At 47.7% G+C, this 20,572-nt stretch overlaps 1 protein-coding gene across 1 annotated transcript in view; it reads left to right on the top strand.

Annotated features, from left to right (window-relative positions):
* TSPOAP1 (TSPO associated protein 1) overlaps window positions 1-20,572 on the top strand; it is a 2,439,191-nt gene that overhangs the window by 2,017,761 nt on the left and 400,858 nt on the right. The window contains exon 25 of the mRNA XM_069226865.1: window positions 11,180-11,348. Within this exon, the coding sequence (XP_069082966.1) occupies window positions 11,180-11,348 (169 nt within the window). The remainder of the gene's footprint in view (window positions 1-11,179; window positions 11,349-20,572) is intronic.

Here is a 20,572-nt window from a genome sequence, read left to right as displayed (position 1 = left end):
CCACTTCCTATGTCCCCTAGGACAATGCACCTGTTATACCAATAGACTGGACTCTAACTGGACATCCCAGCCCCTTGCACATACCCCCATACTTATTGGCACAAAAATAAACACCCTTGAAACAAATACCATACTGGAGTCAGTGTCATGAATCAAAAAATTTATTAGTACAACATTATCAAAGCATTGCAACGTATATATTCAGTGAAATATACTACAGGATGACCTTTGGTGGGCAGCAGTACATATAGCAGGAGCCAGAATGGGGCACATAGATCTGAGAATAGAGAATCCAAAGGGTACAGTCAGTGTCCATAGACAGAGGGTAAGAGACTGCCATGTACAATGTCCAAAAGATTACCGAAAAGTAAAGTTGAGTTACAGTCTCCTACCTGTGTGTCACTGGAAGTACTGCTGTACAATGTTTGTTCTGTTATCCACATCTTCATCTGCCTCTTCTTCCTCACTTTCCACAGGCTCCACTGCTGCCACAAGACCATCTCCAGGCTCATCCTCCTGCAGAAAAGACACCTGATGTCTCAAGGCCAGGTAGTGCAACACACAGTGTGCCACGATGATCTGGCATACCCTCTTCGGTGAGTAGTACAGGGATCCACCTGTCAGATGGTGGCACCGGAACCTGGCCTTCAGGTGGCCAAAGGTTCTCTCAATAATCCTCCTTGTACGCCCATGTGCCTCATTGTAACGTTCCTCTGCCCTTTTCCTGGGATTCCTCACTGGGTTCAGTAGCCATGAAAGGTTGGGGTAACCAGAGTCACCTGTAAATATCGAGCGACAACTGTTAGACACACACTAACCCTTAGGAACAACCCCATACCCAGACACTTACTTATACTGGGTGGGGACCTTGGGCTCACCTATTATCCACACCCGGTGCCTCTGGAGTTGGCCCATCACATAAGGGATGCTGCTATTCCTCAAGATATAGGCGTCGTGCACAGAGCCAGGATATTTGGCATTCACATGGGAGATGTTCCGCCAAACACACCATCTGCACATTCATCGAGTGATAGCTTTTCCTATTCCTGTAAACCTGTTCATTTCTCCGGGGGGGAACAAATGGCACCAATGATGTTTGGGATATGTCCCAGGGTATAGAAGTCAGCTTTCACTGTGGCCAAATCATCCACCTTGGGGAACAGGATGTAGCTGCACATGTGTTTCAGCAGGGCAGACAACACTCTGGACAACACTTTGGAGAACATTGGCTGAGACATTCGTGATGCCATGGCCACTGTAGTTTGAAAGGAACCACTTGCCAGGAAATGCAGCACTGACAGAACCTGCACTAGAGGGGGTATTCCTGGGGGATAGCTGACATCAGGTCTGGCTCCAATTGGGTACACAGTTCTTCAATTGTGGCACAATCAAGTCTGTATGTGATGATAATGTGTCTGTCCTCCATTGTCGACAGGTCCACCAGGGGTCTGTACACTGGAGGATGCCGCCATCTCATCATCTGCCTCAGTGGTTGTAGCCTATGGAGGAGAACCGTGAGCAGAAGGTCATATTTCCACATAGAATGCACAACTGTTGCTGAATTTAGGTCACACAAGCAGTATGTGAAGTCGAGAGTCAGTTGATGGGCCAATGTCTGCTGTGACACAGTTATGTGCCATGCCATGTGCCCCCCTGAAATGGCGGCTGCCTGACCTGTGAGGAGGGACCAGTAGAAATGAGGTAAGTGCGCTGGCGTTGTGCGCTGTCGCGGTCGATGACCGCTGAGCAACTTCGCATTGGTTATCATTGGGCCCTATGGGTTCCAGGAGCCAATGGTGATGTACGCCAGCGGTGACGGTACGCACCGCCGCGGACATCACAGCCATTTTCTAACTATTCACTCACTTGCTACCTGACCGTCAACAGGAGAGGACCTACACTGCAAGTGCTGCTGTGACCTGAGCCTGGAAGCAACAATTGCTACAGTGTCTGGAGAAAGGACCACTGCCTTCACTGCAGAGGAGTTGGAGAAACTGGTGGATGGGGTCCTACCCCAGTACACGTTACTCTACGGTCTTCCAGACAAACAAGTGAGTACATTGTGAGCATGATGTGTGGGCAATGCATGTTTGAAGTGGTGTGGATGTAAGCCACATGTTGGGGGGTGCTGATGCGTCCTGGCCTGAGTGCTGCATGAGAGGTGGTCAGTGTATGTGTATCTCAGGGCATGGGTGAGAACTGGGGGGCAATGAGTATGCCGGTCCGGACGTGTGAGTAATTTCCTTTTCTGCTGTCTTTTCCCTCTAGGTCAGCGCCCACAAGAAAAAGGGTATTTGGCGTGCCATCGCCAAGGAGGTGCGGACCCTGGGGGGCTATCACAGGCAGAGCACCCACTGCTGCAGAAGATGGGAGGACCTGCGCCGCTTGACCAAGAAAGCTGCGGAGGCCCAACTGGGGCTTGCCTCCCAACTTGGAAGTGGTGCCTGTCGCACCATGACCCGCCTGATGTTCTGCATCCTGGCAGTGGCCTATCCGGAGTTGGATGGGCGCTTGAAGGCATCACAGCAGCCACAAGGGGGTGAGTACAGATTCTGATTCCTGACTTTGTGCGCTTTAGGACCTAGCTGGGTGGGGGATGTGGGCTGTGGGTGGGGGTTGTGGGCTGTGGGTGCCCCTAGGCCAGGGCAATCATGGCAGGGTAGGTCCCTTTTGTCCAGGCTCTGAAGCACTCCAAACCCAATGGTGTAAGTGGGCATATACTACTGGGCAGGATCCTGTGGGTGTCAGGTGTGCAGATGCTGGCGTTAGGCATTGTACCCCATGGGATTGTGACTACCTTAGTGACTGGTTGGGCATGGCCTAGTGCATAGGGCAGCTCCCTGTGTGTTGTGTATGCCAACGGTAGTGTTGTTGCTGGCACTGACCAAGTGTATCCTCTGTCTCTCCCCCCCTTTTTTATTTTGTCACCCTGTCCTTGTGTGCATTAGCATCATCTGGCGGAGGAGGAGAGGCACCGGCGACGGAGGGAGCTGCATCCCACATGGCCCATGAGGCCGAATCCACTGAGGGTGAAAGCACCAGTAGGACAGAGGGCGAGGGGAGCATCACGACAATGACAGAAGGGTGAGACCAGTGACAGCGACTCCTCCTCCGATGGAAGCTCCCTGGCGGTGGCGGACACCTCTGTGCCCACCCCAACAAGAGGTACAGCCGCCACCCCCCCTACCAGCACCTCTCACCCAGGACGGGCGGGCATCTCCTTCGCCCCATGCACCTCAGGCCCTGCCCCAGTTAGTCCTGTTGCCCTAAGTGAGGAGGCTATTGACCTCCTGAGATCCCTCACTGTTGGGCAACCATTGAATGCCATCCAGGGTGTTGAGAGGCATTTGCAACAAACAAATGCATACCTGGAGGGCATTCATTCTGGCGTTGGGGCCCAACAGAGGGCATTTCAGGCTCCGGCCTCAGCACTGATGGCAGCCATTGTCCCTGTGTCTAGCCTCCCCCCTCCAACTTCCTCTACCCAGTCCCAATCCCCTCAACCCCAGCCTATCCCAAGCACACCTTCAGACCAACAATCACCCAAATCAACACACAGAAGTGGCTCAGGCAAACACAAGCACCACACTTCATCACACAGGCTCTCACACAAGCACCATCCCCATGCAGACACACCAACATCCACTGCCTCCACTGTGTCCCCCTCCTCTTCGTCGTCCACCCCTCCCAGTATCGTCTTCACTCACATCTGCATGCACTACATCCTCATCCACTACATCCATCACCAACACGGCCATCACAACACGCCCCTCACGAGCAGTCACCACCCCCACAACCATGCACACATCCCCTGTGTCCTCTCCCAGTGTGTCTGTGACTCTTCCTCCCAAAGTACACAAACGCAAGCACCACCCACTCAACAGCCATCCACCTCAAAACAGCATCCAGCCCATGCACCTTCACCCAAACTCAGCAGAAAGACACCTCCTACAACCACTACCACTTCCTCCCCTCCCAAACCCTCTCCATCTTCCCATCCCAGTGTGTCTAAAAAACTTTTCCTTGCAAAGTTTGACCTCTTCCCTATGCCTAATCCCCCCCCCCTCCCGTCCATTCCCTTGGGCCAGGGTGTCAAGATCTCAGGCCAGTACCTCAGCCACCAAGTCGGCATCCGCTGTGGTACCTGCTAGTCCCAGGGGATCAAAAGGGGCACCCGTCAGGGCTGCTAGTGTGCCACCGAGCCCTGCAAAGGACCAACACATTCCGCCACCTGCCAAGGTGAAGAAGGTGCTAGCATGCAGCACTGCCAAAAAGCACGACCCACCCAGCAAGGCCTCCTCCAAAACTGCATCTGCCAGTGCCAAGGTCCCAACAGCGTCTGCCAAGGTGGGGAAGGGCAAGAAAACCCAAGGCAAGGCACTTCAGGTCTCGGAGCCTCCAGATGAGGAACTGGTGCCCACCATCAGTCCTGAGAGCACAGCGACCTGTACCGCGGAAAGCACCGCCATTTGCCCCGCCACCTGCACGCCCCCTGCACTGCCACCTGCACCGCCGCTGCCACAACAACAGTCAGCAGCATCATCCCCAGTCTGCAGCTGTATGAGGCTGCAGAAGACGGCCTGGTGTCTTCCTCCACTACTACCAGCACCTGCACCACGGCCAGCACCGCCAGCATCTCCACCGCAGACACCGCCGCAAGCACCACCACCTACACCGCCACATGCACAGCTGGTGCCACTACATCTGTCATCACCAGCATCCCCAGTGGGCAGCCGTCCGGTGATGCAGGAGGCGGCCTGGACCCTCCACGCACCACTTGAAGCACCACCACCAGCACCAGCACTACCAGCAGTTTGCAACCTAAGTCGCCGCAGGATGGAGTCTGGCTCTGCCTCCATGGAGTATCATGCTACCTGTTCCCTGTACATCTCGTGCCTCAGACACCCAGGTGAGGGAATGGGAACTGCCACACCCCAGGTGCAGCATCACTGGGCACAGTGCCCCCTCCAGAACCAGGGGAGATATGCATCCACTATCACTTTCCTTGGCAGGATGAAGCCGACTGGGCACAAGGCCCCCTCCAGAACCAGTGGAGATATGCATCCACTATCTCTTTCCTTGGCAGGATGAAGCAGAGTGGGCACAAGGCCCCCTCCGGAACCAGTGGAGATATGCATCCACTATCACTTTCCTTGGCAGGATGAAGCAGACTAGGCACAAGCCCCCCTCCAGAACTAGTGGAGATATGCATCCACTATCACTTTCTTTGGCAGGATGAAGCACACTGGGTACTAAGCACCCCTCCAGAACCAGTGGAACATGTCACCCACTTGAGAGACTGTGGCTTTGCACTCCCCGGGATCAAGCAGTGGACAAACAACCCACTTGAGAGACTGTGGCTTTGCACTCCCCAGGAGCAAACATTGGGCAAACCACCCACTTGAGAGACTGTGGCTTTGCACTCCCCAGGACAAGCAGTGGGCAAACCGCCCACTTGAGAGACTGTGGCTTTGCACTCCCCAGGACCAAGCAGTGAGCTGTTGCCCCCTCCAGGAGCAGAGGCGTAGTACCATCTTCCGGCTGAGGTGTCCCCTCTCCACTTCCCCCTGGGGTGCCTGTGTGTTTTCGACCTGATGCCCCTGCAGTGTTCTCTCCGTTTTGAGGCAGGAGTCAAGTGTGGACTTCGCCCTTGTTTGTTTGCCCACTGACATTTGCAAAGGACAGTGTACGGCCTTCTATATATATTGTAAATATTTGTATATACTGTTGTTCACAATCATTAACTTTATCTGCATATTTTTAAATATCACTATTTGCACTCAATTCCTTTTGTCCTTGCGTTCTTCCAGGGGGTTACGGGTTGTAAATGTAATGTTGATGCATGTTTTTGTGTGTATGGTGTTGTGGGTGAAGGTGGGGGTGTTGCGTGTGTGTGTCACTCTCTTTCCCCCCCCCCCCCCTCCCCTGTGTGCTAGCTGCAGTACTCACAGTGGTCGTCGCTGCCGCCTTCTTTGATATTCCTGGTGTAGTAGCAGATACATCGGCAGGACCTGTCGTTCGGGCTCCATAGAGTCCTGGTTCTTCGTTGAGTGTCGAAAGGTGAGTGGTTCCCCTTCTGTGTACTGTTTCCGCCATGCTTTTGATGGCGTTGGTACCGCCGCGGAAAAGCTGGCGGGTTGGTGGGTTGTGATAGGGTGGGCGGTACATTGTCTTCCACCTGTCTGTTGGCGGTTACCGCCGCGGTGTTTGTTGCTACCGCCGTTGCGGTCTGAGTGTTAAAGTGGCTGTCTGTGTTGGCAGTTTCCCCAGTGGTCGTGATCCCATTTTTTTTTTTACCAGGGTTTTAATGAGGGCCATAGACTCTTAAAAAAGAGTTTGCAAAACAGGTTCATCTGGACAGATGTGGCTGAAAACGCTTTCCAAAACCTAAAACAATCTTTCACCCAAGCACCTATACTACGGCATCCAAACACCAGCAAACAATTTATTGTATTCACAAATGCTTCAGAAAGAGCTATTGGGGCAGTATTATTACAAAGACAGTACGACAACAGATTAGAACATCAAATATTTTATCTGTCTCATGTGCTCTCTGATTTGAGCAAAATTATTCGGTGTGGAAAAGAGAACTTTAAGCTCTAAAAACAGCTTGTCAAGAGTGAAGACAATTCCTTATGGGTTCTAAAGAACCATTTAAAGTGAGAACAGACCGTTGCAATTTACAATGCCTACAAAACTTTCAGTGCCGGAACAGTCGCCAAGCTCGTTGGGCTTTTTTCTTTAGCCAATTCGATTTTTATTTTAACCTATATTCCAAGTTCTCAAAATATCTTGGCTGATGGTCTGTCTCAACGCTACCCTGAAAGTACTAACACCCCTTCGCAGCACCTAATTGAGACAGACAGAATAATTGGTTTAGTCCTGACTTTCCTCGATGATGTTCAGTCTGAGTACTCAACCCTCTCAGAACAAGAGATGAACTGCGTCCAAAATTATGCGAGAGTAAAGGGTACTACTACTTTAAAGACGCGTTATTCCTACCTTAGATAGTGCAAAGAAAGGCACTACAAATATGTCATGACTACCCTGTGGCCGGTCATCTTGGTATCAAAGCCACGCAGGAATTACTCCTTCGTTCTTTTTGGTGGCCTACACTTAAGCAAGATACTGAAAGTTATGTGGTATCTTGTCCCAACTGCGCCCAAGGAAAAATACCCCATACGAGGCCTGCAAGACTACTTCAACCTTTACTGGTTCCACCAGTCCCTTGGCATACTATATCAACTGATTGTATGTGTTCATTCCCACCCTCAGCAGGAAACCGAGTTATAATGGTGACTCTAGATTTGTTTACAAAAATGGCTCATTTTACTGCCTTGAAGAAGCTTCCCACATCCAAAGAATTAAGCCAGGTCTTCATCCAAGAAATCTTTTGTCTACATGGCCTTCCTCAAGTTATTGTTTCAGATCTGGGCCCTCAATACATATCACAGTTTTGGAAGCACTTCTGTAAAACCCTAAATATCAATATAGCCTTATCTTATGCATTTCGTCCTCAAACTAATGGGCAGGCCGAACACCTGAATCAAGGACTGAAGCTATATCTCCGCTGTTTTTGTAATACTACTCAAAGTAACTGCTCCATATATTTACCCATTGCTGGATTTTCCTATAATAATACCGTACATAGTGCCTCAAAAGCCACTCCTTTTTTCTGCTCATATGGATTTTATCCGAAATCTTTTCCGGTCACTCCTAAGACCTCTTCTACACTTCCTGCAGTCACCTCCTTTTCCCAAAGATTACATAGAATTCAACGTCCTATACGGTCTAATCTTTTGTTAACGAAAAGGCACATGAAAAGAATGGCTGATAAGAATCGATGTGAGGCTCCATCTTATCAAATCCAAGATAAAGTCTGGCTTTCTTCCAGAATTTTGCCCCTCCGCCTATCACAAAATAAGTTTAAACCCTGCTATTATGGACCCTTTTCAATTCTTCCGAAAATTAATCCAGTGCCCTTCTGTCTCCGTTTACCTCGAACATGGAAAATCCATCCAGTTTTTCACGTCTCTCAATTGAAAACCTATAAGCCTGACCCTTTTCATAGACAATTCACATGTCCTCCCCCTTTGTTGGTGAATGACGAACCTGAGTATGAAGTTCAAGAAATGTGATTCTTGCATATTTCGAAACCATCTCCAATATCTTATTCATTGGAAAGGCTGTCCTCTTAGTGAATGTTCTTGGGAAGATGCTTCTTCTGTGCACTCCCTGCTTTTGATCCATCGTTTTTTTTTCGCCTGTATCCGCACAAACCTGAGACTCCTGGGGGGGACCTACTGTCGTGCCAGTGTTCCTTCCGGCCAGCCGTGCCGTGCCCCTTCAGTTCTTTATTTTCTCACACAACGCCCCAAAGTGGGCATGGGGCCTCGGCAAGTATTGCGCGTGGCGCGCCCTCGATATTAAACGTGGGCACCTTCCCCCCAACCCCTTACTTACTTGGTGCAGCCTGTTTCTTTCTTCCTTACTTCTTTTTTCTCTTCTTTCTCCTTTTCCTCTTGTTTTTATTTTCACACTTAGCAGCCATGTTCTTCTTTCTCCCAGTATGCCTTTTCCCTGCATGCCTTAGGACCCTTTATAAAGTGGTGCCTTTTCTCTATATGTTCCTATGTTTCTTTCCCAATCCAATATGGTGTCTTTCTTCTTCTGTTGGTCATTTCCTGTTTTAGGGTATATAAGGTGCAACACTTCCTTTGGTGGTGATCTTCGCTCCTGTTATTTTGTTCTCCAGTTTTTCCCCTCGCTTGTTCCAGTTTCTTTCAGTATTGTTTTTTCTTGTTGGACGACTTTTTTCTTCTTTTTGTTCCAGGGAGTTCCTGCTATAGAGGTTTTTCCCTTTGGGGTTTTTTCCTCTGGGACTCCTTCTGGAGGGCACGGACTGCCTTTTGGCGTTCCTTTGTCAGCAGCACCGTGGCTACCAGAAAGGGCCACCCTTACCTTGGTCAAGGCGGAACCTACAAGAATCAAGACCACTCTGCAGTTCCAGTGGGCCAAAGACATAAACAACGAGTAGCTGGTGACATCTCCAAGATGCATATTTCCAGGTCCCCATTCAACCAAAACACAGAAAATTTCTAAGATTCACAGTAACCGGCAGCCAATATCAATTACCGGTGTTTCACTTTGTGCTGAAATCCTACTCTGGCATCTTCACAAAGTGCCTCACACCTGTAGTAGTCTTTCTAAGACAACACAAACATCAACTATTCCCTTATCTGGATGACTGGCTTACCAAGGCCTCCTCCAGTCAGGCTGCACAATTATCAACAACAGCGTACAGAAAACTCTTCGGAGACCTAGGCCTCACTCTGAAACTAGACAAGTCAGTTCTTCATTGCATAACATAACATTTCTGGGAGCCACATTGGATAGAGTGCACACGAAAGTGTACTCCACACCAGAAAGGCAACTAAAATGGATAAATCAAGCAAAATTAGTGCAACAAAAAAAGTTACTTCCTGTTCACCTTTGCAGGTCTATACTAGGGAGATTTCATCGTGCATTCCTCTAGTTCCATTCTGCCGTCTACGGATACGTCTACTTCAAGAGGAATTGGACAGGCAATGGCTTCAAGCGACAGGATCTTTCGACCACCTAATTCAGGTTACTCTGGGTATCGTCAGTTCCCTATTCAGGCTTTCACCATTCAGGAACCTTTCCTCCAGTGCAGGGACAATAGGTTTATTCTCCACCCAAACCCTACATTTCTTCCTAAAGTTCCATCAGACTCTCGCTTCAATGAACCAGTGTTTTTCAAGTCTTTTTTTTTCTGGGCCCTCAAATGGTAGCTGAAAGAGCATTGCACTCTTTAGACTTCAAAAGAGGATTAAAGTTCAATTTGGATAGAACTAGGAGCTTTTACAAATCCAATCAACTCTTTGTAGCTTATAGCGCTCTAAGAAAAGGTCTTCCTCTGTCAAAGCAAACCATCTTTAAGTTGGATATCTGTCACCAATCAATACTGTCACCAGAAGGCTAGCAGACCATTAATCACAATGGTGCGTCATTCAACAAGAACTAGATCTACTACTATGGCGTTGTTTGCTGGTGTGTTACTGCCAGATATCTACCGAGCAATGACCTGAAAACATAGACAGACCTTTACTACTATTACTACTACCTTCTACGACCTAATACTACTGCTTGGACTCTGCAGTTTACAGTGATGCAGCAAAGGGACAAGCAGTGTTGACATCTTTTCCAGTGAAGGGGAGATGTCCCTTTATTTCCTCCCTCCTCTTACCTGTTATGCACATTTTTCTTGCTATTTATTTGTATATGTATGTGTTGTATTCCTCAAGAGATATGTGCTACATTTGAAGGAAAATGTGCTTTTCACTGCTATTTAGTCTGATTCAAGCATGTAAATTTATGAAAGTTCCAGTACCGTGGTACGAAAATAAGTTATTTACCTGTAACTTCAGTTTTCCAGTATTGGAATCTTTCATAGATTCACATACGACCCATCCTCCTACCCTCAGCAGCTCACCATCCATCTCTCAATGGATATTTATGTATTCACACTTGTGCTCTAACATCTGAGGGACTGGAGCTTCTCACAGGAGTTATCTACAGGGTGGTGCAACCTGATTGGTTAAACCTTAACTTTAGTTCTTTTTTTAAATAATGACTATGATATGCTACTAAACTGAAACGCCTAGGGCCTTTATGGTCTATGCATATCATTGCATTGCTTTTTTAGGTTACCAGCAACTCCCATCTCGACAATGGGAAATTATTCAAGCAGGTGAATCTATGCAATATTCCAATACTACTACAGTTGTAGGAAAGTAACTTATTTTCATCTATCTATCTATTAAAATCAGGTATTGCCTTTAAATAAATAGGCATTTGTTTACTTAATTGAAGAGATTTCTTTGTTTCTGTCGTACATATGGTTTCGAATTGTGCACTTTCATTGTTTATAAGTGTAATAAAATACCAGTAATTGAGAACGAGTGTTGCAGCTAAGTAACGTTTGCACAGACCTTTTTATAAATGTTTCTTAGATTTTTCTCGATAATGAAAGTGTTCTGGAGTTTGTTAAACAAGCCAAAATGTATTGTGGAAAATTTGGATTATTATTTTGCATACATAATTACTTGTTCTGAGACCAAAACTACCCTTGAAATTCTTATCTCTTTTCTTCAAACAGGTGTTTGGTGACAAAGATGCTGATGGTTTCTATAAAGGGGAATGTAACGGAAAAAAAGGATATATTCCCTGTAACATGGTTTCTGAACTGGAAGTAGAAAATGAGGAAGTTGAACACCAGTTGTTACATCATGAGTTTCTGACAGCGAAGACATCCCTGGAAGAACTAGGTATAGCCCAACTCACTTAATGTCTGTTCGGCTTGTTTTTGCTCTTGCCAATCTTGTTTGTTTTCTCCTTTGTGGTTTGCTTATTGGGCTAAACTGAAATGCACCCCTACAGAATAATTGTAGTAGACTAGAAACCTACTCCCACGTTTGGGCTGTTAATTAATATTACTGCTTCTGTCTGATTTTGTCATGGCTTTTTTTTCTTTATGGAGATATTGAATACCAATTTTATATGCTAAAAACACACACTTAATATTATATTATATTACATTAAACCCCATTACAAACATACAGGCAGGAATACCTTAATTAATCTCAGCCACTCTGAGGTGCTTTGGATCACATACCAGCCCATTGTCGTTTAGCTCATCTGTGCCAAGATAGAGAACTAAATGCAAATCAGCATTTGTCTTGCTAAGTAGGAGAAATATTAGTCTGAAGTGCTAAGCCATCTTCTCACTGAAAGGAAAAACCAGCAATCCCTGAACGGTTTTGGTGTTCATGGGCGTCATCTGTGGGGTGCTGCTTGACTCAGATGGCATGTAGAACTTGAGATCTCCTTCTGGGTATAACCTTTGTACTTTGTGAGATTCCTATGTAGACTGCACAAATAAACAGTTAAACCAAAAATATATAATAGCAGTCGTACAGTTTATAGGCCGTGCAGTTGCATATGTCATGTCCTGTCGTAGTTCCACTTTTTTTATGCATACCACCTGTTCAGTCATCATAGAGACAAATAAACAAATTTCAAATTGAAATCAGGGTGTGCTAGGCAAGAAGAACCCTACATGGGACTTTCGCAGGCTCACCTGAATCAAGAAATCCATTGTTACTTGGCTTATAATTTTTCATAGCATTTACCTACACGTCAATATCTGCTTTTGTTTATATTTTCCATTGCCCCCTTCCAAGATGTTTTTTCAGTTACACGTTATGATTTAGAACCTCATTGAAGGGGCAGGCTGAAAACATATAAACATATACAACTTTCACATTTGAACAAATTGCACGGCAGATATAAACAGATTTTACAGACTTAAATAGCAGTGTACTTACTCAAGCTTCAGAGGATTTACAGTATCAAACAGTAATAGTGATTTTCACTCAGAATTGAGTTTAAATATATTTTTGAATGCAGGTATTTTGTCCCCAGAAATGAACTGATTAGTTTATGGAAATATGTACATTTCCTTATATCTTTTACAGTATATATGTTTAATGTATTTACAATACATACATTTTGCTTTACATGGATAGATTATGTCTTGCATGTCCATTCATTACTGTCTTATAATATAGATGATACAGTATGCAAGAAATTAGCACAGGTTTCAGGTCTATATCTGAGGTGATATCTAGAATGCCAGAGATGCCCACAATGAGCCAAGACTTGTGAGGGCTACATGGAGTAAGCGCCATTATGCTATACCTGCCCGCTATAGAAAAGTGCCCTTGCACACACACACACACACACACATACCTTTTGCCCGATATTGATGCCAACTTTGATTGAAAGTGTGCTGGGTTCCTGCTAACCAGGCCCCAGCACCAGTGTTCTTTCCCACAGTCTGTACCTTTGTTTACACAGTTGGCACACCCCTGATACCCAGATAAGTCCCTTGTAAAAGGTACCCATGGCACCAAGGGCCTTGTGGCCGGGCAAGGTCCCCAAGGGCTGCAGCATGTATTGTGCGACCCTGGGGAACCCCTCACCAAGCACATGAATACTACCTTTGCACTTGTGTGTACTGGTGAGGAGAAAAAGGCAGAGTAGACATGGCACGCCTCTCGGGGTGCAATGCCCACAAACTACTCCCTGTAGCATAGGTAAGCACCCCTCTAGCAGGCCTTACAGCCCTAAGACATGGTGCACTATACCACAGGTGAGGGCATAGCTGCATGAGCAATATGCCCCTACAGTGTCTAAGTCCATTCTTAGACATTGTAAGTGCAGTGTAGCCATATTAAGTATATGGCCTGGGAGTTTGTCATTACGAACTCCGCAGCTATATAATGGCCTCACTGAATACTGGGAATTTTGGTATCAAACCTCTCAGCATAATAAACCCGCACTGAGGCCAGTGTTGGATTTATTGAACAATGCATCCAGAGGGCATCTTAGAGATGCCCCCTGTATTTTACCCAACCATTTAGTGCAGGACTGACTGGTCTGTGCCAGCCTGCCAGAGACGTGTTTCTGGCCACATGGGGTGAGAGCCTTTATGCTCTCGGTGGCCAGAAACAAAGCCTGCCCTGGGTGGAGGTGCTTCACACCTCCCCCCTGCAGGAACTGTAACACCTGGTGGTGATCCTCAGAGGCTCAGGCCTCTTGTGACTGTGCCCCAGAGCACCCCAGCTACTGGAGTTGCCCACCCCCGGACAAAGTCCCACTTTTGGCGGCAAGTCCGGTGGGAAAATTAGGGAAAGCAGGAAGGAGTGACCACCCCAGCTGGGACCACCCCTAAGATGTCCAGAGCTGAGGTGACCGCCCTCCCTGCAAAATCCTCCATCTTAGTTTGGAGGACAGGGACCAGTAGGGTTAGGTTTGTCCCCAAAAGGGATAGGACACAAGAAGGGTGAGGCCACCCTCAGGGTCAGTAGCCACTGGCTATTGCCCTCTGACCCCTGTAATGCCCCTAAATCTAGGATTTAAGGGCTTCCCTGAACCCAATTCTTCATATTTCTGGCAACCTCACAAGAAGAAAGAAGAAGGACTGCTAAGCTGAAACCCCAGCAGAGAAGGAGGAAGAGGAAAACTGACTTGGCTCCAGCCTTACCAGCCTGTCTCCTGCTTCAAAAGCCCTGCAAAAGAAGGTGACACGTCCTGCGGGGTCCAGCGACCTCTGCCAAGCTTCCAGAGGACTGCCTGCATTCACAGACTATCAAGAACTCCCAAGGACAGTAGTCCTGTCAGACAAGAAACTACTTCTAAAGTCTCCAGAGCCTCCCCAGATCCACAAGTCCTGACCACTCTGCACCCGACGCCCACAGCCCATTACCAGATGGTTCAGCCGACTAAAGAGGATCTCCAGGTGATTCCGAGCAAGTGCCCACCCTGGGTTGACCTCTCCTGTCCCCCACGACGATGCCTGCAGTGTGAATCCAGAGGACCACCCTGACCGCGAAAACTCGTGACAAAGATATCCGATGCGAAAATGTACATTGCACCCGCAGCCCCCAGGCCTTGGAGATCCCAACCTCTGGTGCAGCAATGTTGGGCAGGCGGCTGTCCTACTTGTTAAGCCTGCGGTTTTCAGGAACTGATCCCCTGGACCCTGCCAGCAGCATCTAAGTGTCCCCCGGGATCCCCTCATAGGAAAGCATTGGGAACTCGATGCTCTGTTTGCACCCTGCACCCAGCCGCCCATGCGCCACTGAGGGTGTGAGCTTGGTGCCTACTTGTAGCCCCGCATGGTGCTCCTCTAAGCCCCCCAGGTCTGCCCTCCGAAGACGCGGGTACTTACCTGCCCGCAGATCTGAAACCGAGTGCCCCCAGTCTCCATAGGAGCCCATGTTAAACTTGCCTAATCTTTGACCTCTGCACCTGGTCGGCCCCATGTTGCTGGTGGTGGGTGTTTGGGGTTAACTTGAACCCCAACCAGTGGACTTCCTAACCCCCAGTGACTGGAACTGTAAGTCTTGTACTTACCTGCAAAATGTGCTAACTTTCCTCCCCCCCCCTCTGAACTGTTCTGAAAATTACACTGTCAACTTTTAAAACTGATTATTGCCATTTATTAAAAAACAGTACAACTTACAAATTCCAATCAAAGTGGTATTGATACATATGTGAAATACATATCTATTTATTAACTTACCTGCAACTTGAATCTTATGGTTCTAGAAATAAATTAACAAAATATATTTTTGTTATATAAAAAACATTGGTCTGGCGTTAAGTCATTGAGTGTGTGCTTCTTCTGTTGCCTGTGTGTGTGTGCAACAAATGCTTTGCTCTACCCTCTGATCAGCCTAACTGTTGGACTGCACCACCACAAAAGAGAGCATTAGTATTATCTACTTTAGCCTCTGCTAAGCCTCTAGTGAACCCCTGGAATCTGTACACACTATATCTCATTTTGCTACAGTATGTACACAGCCAGCTTCCTACACCCACTATTTGCAAACAGCTATCTCTGTTATGCTAGGGTCAGCTTGATTTCATTGGTAGACACATCAAGAGATGGATGCTTACAATATGGACAGAATTACCACCATCATACCAGGAGCAGCAGTGTATTGGGGGTAGCAGTATTGTGCACCATTGTAGCTGTCCACAATGTGGCAAGAATTATCATCATAATTTCAGGGTCAGCATTATACCAATAGTGAGTGTCCCCATGCCACTGAAGCCATAAATGTCAGGAATTGCCAGTACTATCACAGGGACAATATTTTAACAGGGTGGGTAAAACTTTAATACACATTCATATGGATTCACACACAATAATGCACTAACTCATGAACACCCGCACATACATAGAAACAGGCATAAGTGCAAACACAGGCTTTTAGAGTTTTTTTAATGCTTACCATTTTCATCCACTGGGGTCTGAATCCTGTGTTTGTTGCCCTATCTCTTCATTTGGGTGACAAGACAGAGACTGCATCAAACATAATGTGTAATTGACATTGATAATATAATGTATGGCCTGCCACTGGCAGCCCTGATACACAGCACTTACCAGTTTTCTGGTAAAGACTCTATAAATAGGACTCTGTCATTAGTGATTTAAATCTGTGCAAATTGTGCTTATCTGATGTACTGAGCTGGGGAAGCCAGTCCACCATACATGCACGTTTAATTGTTTACCCCTGTTACTCTGGCTTCTGAAGCTGTTTTTGAGGAAGAATAAAGCACAGCTTTGAAGCCCCTTGGAGTGACCGGTGGTAAGGGAGAGATTGTGTGGCACTTCAGTTTGGAGATAGTTGGCTACATATCACCTGCCTCCATGTTGTTAATCAAATTAAGATTTCAATTCATGTTAGTATAGAAAAAATATTCTATGTCAAGAATACCAGAGGTTTGTATTATACTAGGTTAAAGCTTGAGTACCAGTAATGAAACCTTATCAAAATGTGTCTCAAATTTTTTTTTTTAATCCAGCTGTCTCACCCAATTCTATTCCAGGGATCCTCATCAACAGTCATAAGCACTAAATAGATCCTCCTATGTGCGGGGACCCCGGACCACATATTAAATATATATATATATTTATAACCGCTTCAATGTACATGGTACCCATATATATATATATATTTATGTCAAAACAAGACCTTTTCAGGGTTAGAGTGATGCATACTTTATGCAAGTCAGAAGAGAGAGCAAATCCAAGAGCAAATCTACAGTGTCGCTGGTGTTCCAGGATTCTCCTTACTAGCGCTACTCTCCACATAAACTTGGGAATTGCCCAGAGTTCTCCCTTCTGATTTGTGTGTGTGTGTGTGTGTGTGTGTGTGTGTATATATATATATATCTGGCTCTCTCTATGGTGCACTAAAAAGAACTACACTGTGCAGAGAGTCAAGTACATCCCCAATTGGTTTGCAAACGTAGATAGGACTAATGCTCTATTTTGTGGTAGTGTGGATGAGCAGTTAGGCTTATCAGAAGGTAGTGCTAAGCATTTGTTCCCTCACGGAGGCAATAAATGAGACACACACTCAAAGAATAAATCCAAGACCAAATTAGAATATATCCCTTTCTTTATATATATGTTTTAATCCCAAGAACTTTGTTATCAGGTAAGTAGTTTTTCAAGCATAAATACCTTTCAGATTTAAAAATCAACACTTAGTGCAATTCTCACAGTTCTTCAGTGTTAACCTATGGAGGAAACAATGTTCAGCAAACGCAGGGTTATTGACGACTTACGAGGCCAGTCTCAGGGAATTAATGTAAGTATTGGGTACTGATCAGAATCGCACCAGCAGGTCACTCCAGGCAGAACTGGGGCAGACAGGTGCAGGGGTGCCGCAAGGTGTCGGGTGCCCAATGGTTTCCTATGGGAGTTTGGTCCTCGGGTAGACAGACTGCAGGTTCTGGCTAGGAAGCCAGTCAGGGACAACAAACAGGTCGGGGACAACAAACAGGTCAGTTGTAGACTTGGAGGGCTCAGGGCATAGATGCACCTTTGGCTCTTTTCTACAGGGCCCAGTGTTGATGAATGCAAAGGTGTTCTTAGGCATCGGGTTTCTTTGTCCTGGAGAGCTCATGGTCGGGGGGTCCTGTGTGTTGAGGCCACAGGTGTCGTCAGGGAGTCCACCGGTGGGACCTATGGTGGACTTGAGCTCAGAGAATCCGGGGTAGGTCGTTGGCTCCAGTGACCCACCTTAGATGGGGTCTGGAGCAACAGGTGCAGTGTTTGCTGGAGGTGTTGGGTTTTCTATCACCACAAGGCTGCAAGAGAGGGGGCCTGAGTGCAGAGGCTGCAGGTGACTTGGAGTAGTCCAAGATGGGTGAGACAAGACTGGACTCGGACTCTGGACAGTTGGGGAACCTAGCTGGCACCGTTGTTTGGCTTCACCACGGGTCGTGGACGTCTGGTGCAGAGGTCACTTCGGGTGTCGGGTCTTTGCTGTTCCGGAGGCTGCAGAGTCCTTTCTTTTGACCTGGTAGACCTAGGTCTACTTTCGCCTCTAGAGCTGGGGAAGAAGGTAGACCACAGGGTCAAAACAAGGGTGACCAAAAGTTCCATTGGTGGTGGAGCTCACAAGAAAGAGGCCAAAAAGCCCCCACAAGGGAAAGAGGATAACCAAAACAAAGATAAAAACAAGAAGTCTTCTAAAGGCCCCCAAAAACCTGCACAGGAGGGTGGGACTTGAGATTCATCCAAACCGAATGGTGGGTACAAGGGCAGAAATTGGGATCCGAGGAAAGCTTGGTGCAATGACGCTAAAGCCAATGGACACCCAACTTGAGACTGACAACCATGTCACTGAGCCTACCGAGGCAACCTTAGTCTCAGAGGGTGGAGTGAATGTAGCTGCCCTGCCTGTCTGGCTCAGTAACCTGGAAAGATACAGATAACAGCAACATATCAGTGGGATTAAGGTAGAAGCACTGAGAGACACTGGTGCCACTGACTCCATGGTGACTGAGCAGCTGGTGTTTTCAGAACAATATCTGACTGATGAGACATATACAGTCCTCAACGCTGATAATTAGGTGTAGGAAAGTAGCCTCTTTCTAACTTGGTTACCCCCACTTTTTACCTGTTTGTCGGTGTGCTTGACTGTGCTCACTGGGATCCTGCTAACCAGGACCCCAGTGACTGTGCTTTCTCCTCTAAATTTGGTTGCTGCTAACCCCCCCATGTAAGTCCCTAGTATATGGTACCTAGGTACCCAGGGCATTGGGGTTCCAAGGGACCCCTTTGTGCTGCAGCAGTTACTCTGCCACCCATAGGGAGCCCATGCAAAGTGTTCTGCAGGCCTGCCATTGCAGCTCGAGTGAAACGGGTACATGCACCTGTTTTCACTACACCAGGTCACTAGAAGTCACCCCTATGGTAGGCCCTCTCAGCCCATAGGGCAGGGCGCAAGTACCTAGCAGAGGTGCCCCCACAAACTCCAGATCCATTTTCCTGGACTTTGTGAGTGCGGGGATGCCATTTTACACAGGTACTGGACATAGGTCACTACCTATGTCCAGCTGCATAATGGTAACTCCGAACCTGGGCATGTTTGGTATCAAACATGTTGGAATCATACCCCAATAACATTGCAAGTTTTGTAAGTATGATTCCATGCACTCTAGGGGCTCCTTAGAAGGACCCCCAACATTGCTACCACCAGTCTTACAGGGTTTTCCGGGCAGCCCAGCTGCTGTCACCTCTCAGACAGGTTTCTGCCCTCCCGCTGCTTGATCTGATCAAGCTCAGAAGGCCATAACAAAGGATTTCCTTTGGGAGAGGGAGGTAACACCCTCTCTCTTTGGAAATAGGTATAACTGGCTTGGGAGGGGTAGCCTCCCCAAGCCACTGGCTTGCTTTAAGGGTACATTTGATGCTTTCCATGCATAAACCAGTCCACACCTGTTCAGAGACCCCCAGTCCCTGCTCTGGCGCGAAACTGGACAGTTGAGACAGAAGTGACCACTCCCCTGTCCATCACCATCCCAGTGGTGGTGCCCAGAGCTCCTCCAGAGGGTCCCTGGGTTCTGCCATCTTGTTTCCAAGGTTAGCAGGGAACTCTGGGAGCCTATGAGTGGCCAGGCAGGTGATGTCAGATCCCCCTCCTGATAGTTGCTTACCTGGTTAGGTGACCAATCCCACTTTCAGGGCTGTTTAGGGTCTCTCTTTTGGGTGGGCCCTCAGATTCGGCTGGCAGGATTCCAGCAGGACTCCTCTGCAACCTCTACTTCGACGTCTGGCCTCCGGAACTGCGACTGGAACTTCCAGGACCCGACAAGCTGCTTCCAAGAAGAAAGGACTCTTCAGCAGCATTGTTTCCAGGGCTCCTGCCAGCTTTGCAACATTTCCTTTGCCAGGCATCCTCAGAAAACTGCAACTCTTCAGCCTGCACAAGAAGAAGGAGGAATCTCTCTTCGAGTGAAGAAGTCACTCCCCTGCAACCGCATGCACCTACAACAAGCGACAACCGACTGCGTGGATCTTCTCTCCTTCTGAGCTGCGTGGATCCTGCATCATGTCTGGTGGTCCGGAGTAGTCCTCTTGGTCCTCTCTGCCAGATTTCCTAATTTGGTGACGTTAAGCCCTTGCCCTTCCACACAGGACAGTACCCCCGTGCACTGTGTCTCTTGCAGCTGCTAAGGCTTGTTTGCATCTCCTCCAAGGGATCTTCAGGTGGCCTGACGCTCCAGCCCCCGTCACTCCTTCCGGCAAAGCACAGCCTCCTGCGTGGTTCTCCTGCGGCGTGGGATCCTCTTTTGTAGTGCTACGTGGGCTTCTTCTGCGACGCCTGTGTCCCTATCCTGTGGGACTTCTGTGAGTGCTGCCTTTGCTCCTGTGGACTCTCTGCAACGCTGCTGGTCCCCTGTGGCTCCCCCTCCTGGGTTTAGTCCTCCTGAGCCTTGCTGGTCCCCGGCAGCACCTCTTTTCCACTAACCACGAGTTTGCCTTTGTCAAGGCTTGTTGGTGGAATTCCTGCACCGACACCCATCTGCTATCTTCCTTCCAGCATGAGGCTTCATCTGCATTAATCAGGAACTCTTCTCCGGCTCCAGGGCTGCAGTGCTGACCTGTTCTTCATTACTGTCG

Source organism: Pleurodeles waltl, chromosome 3_2 (genome assembly GCF_031143425.1).
Source record: "Pleurodeles waltl isolate 20211129_DDA chromosome 3_2, aPleWal1.hap1.20221129, whole genome shotgun sequence".
NCBI classification, from domain to species: Eukaryota; Metazoa; Chordata; class Amphibia; order Caudata; family Salamandridae; genus Pleurodeles; species Pleurodeles waltl.
Note: the sequence above shows the minus strand (reverse complement) of the source record. Positions and strands in the feature narration are given on the sequence as shown.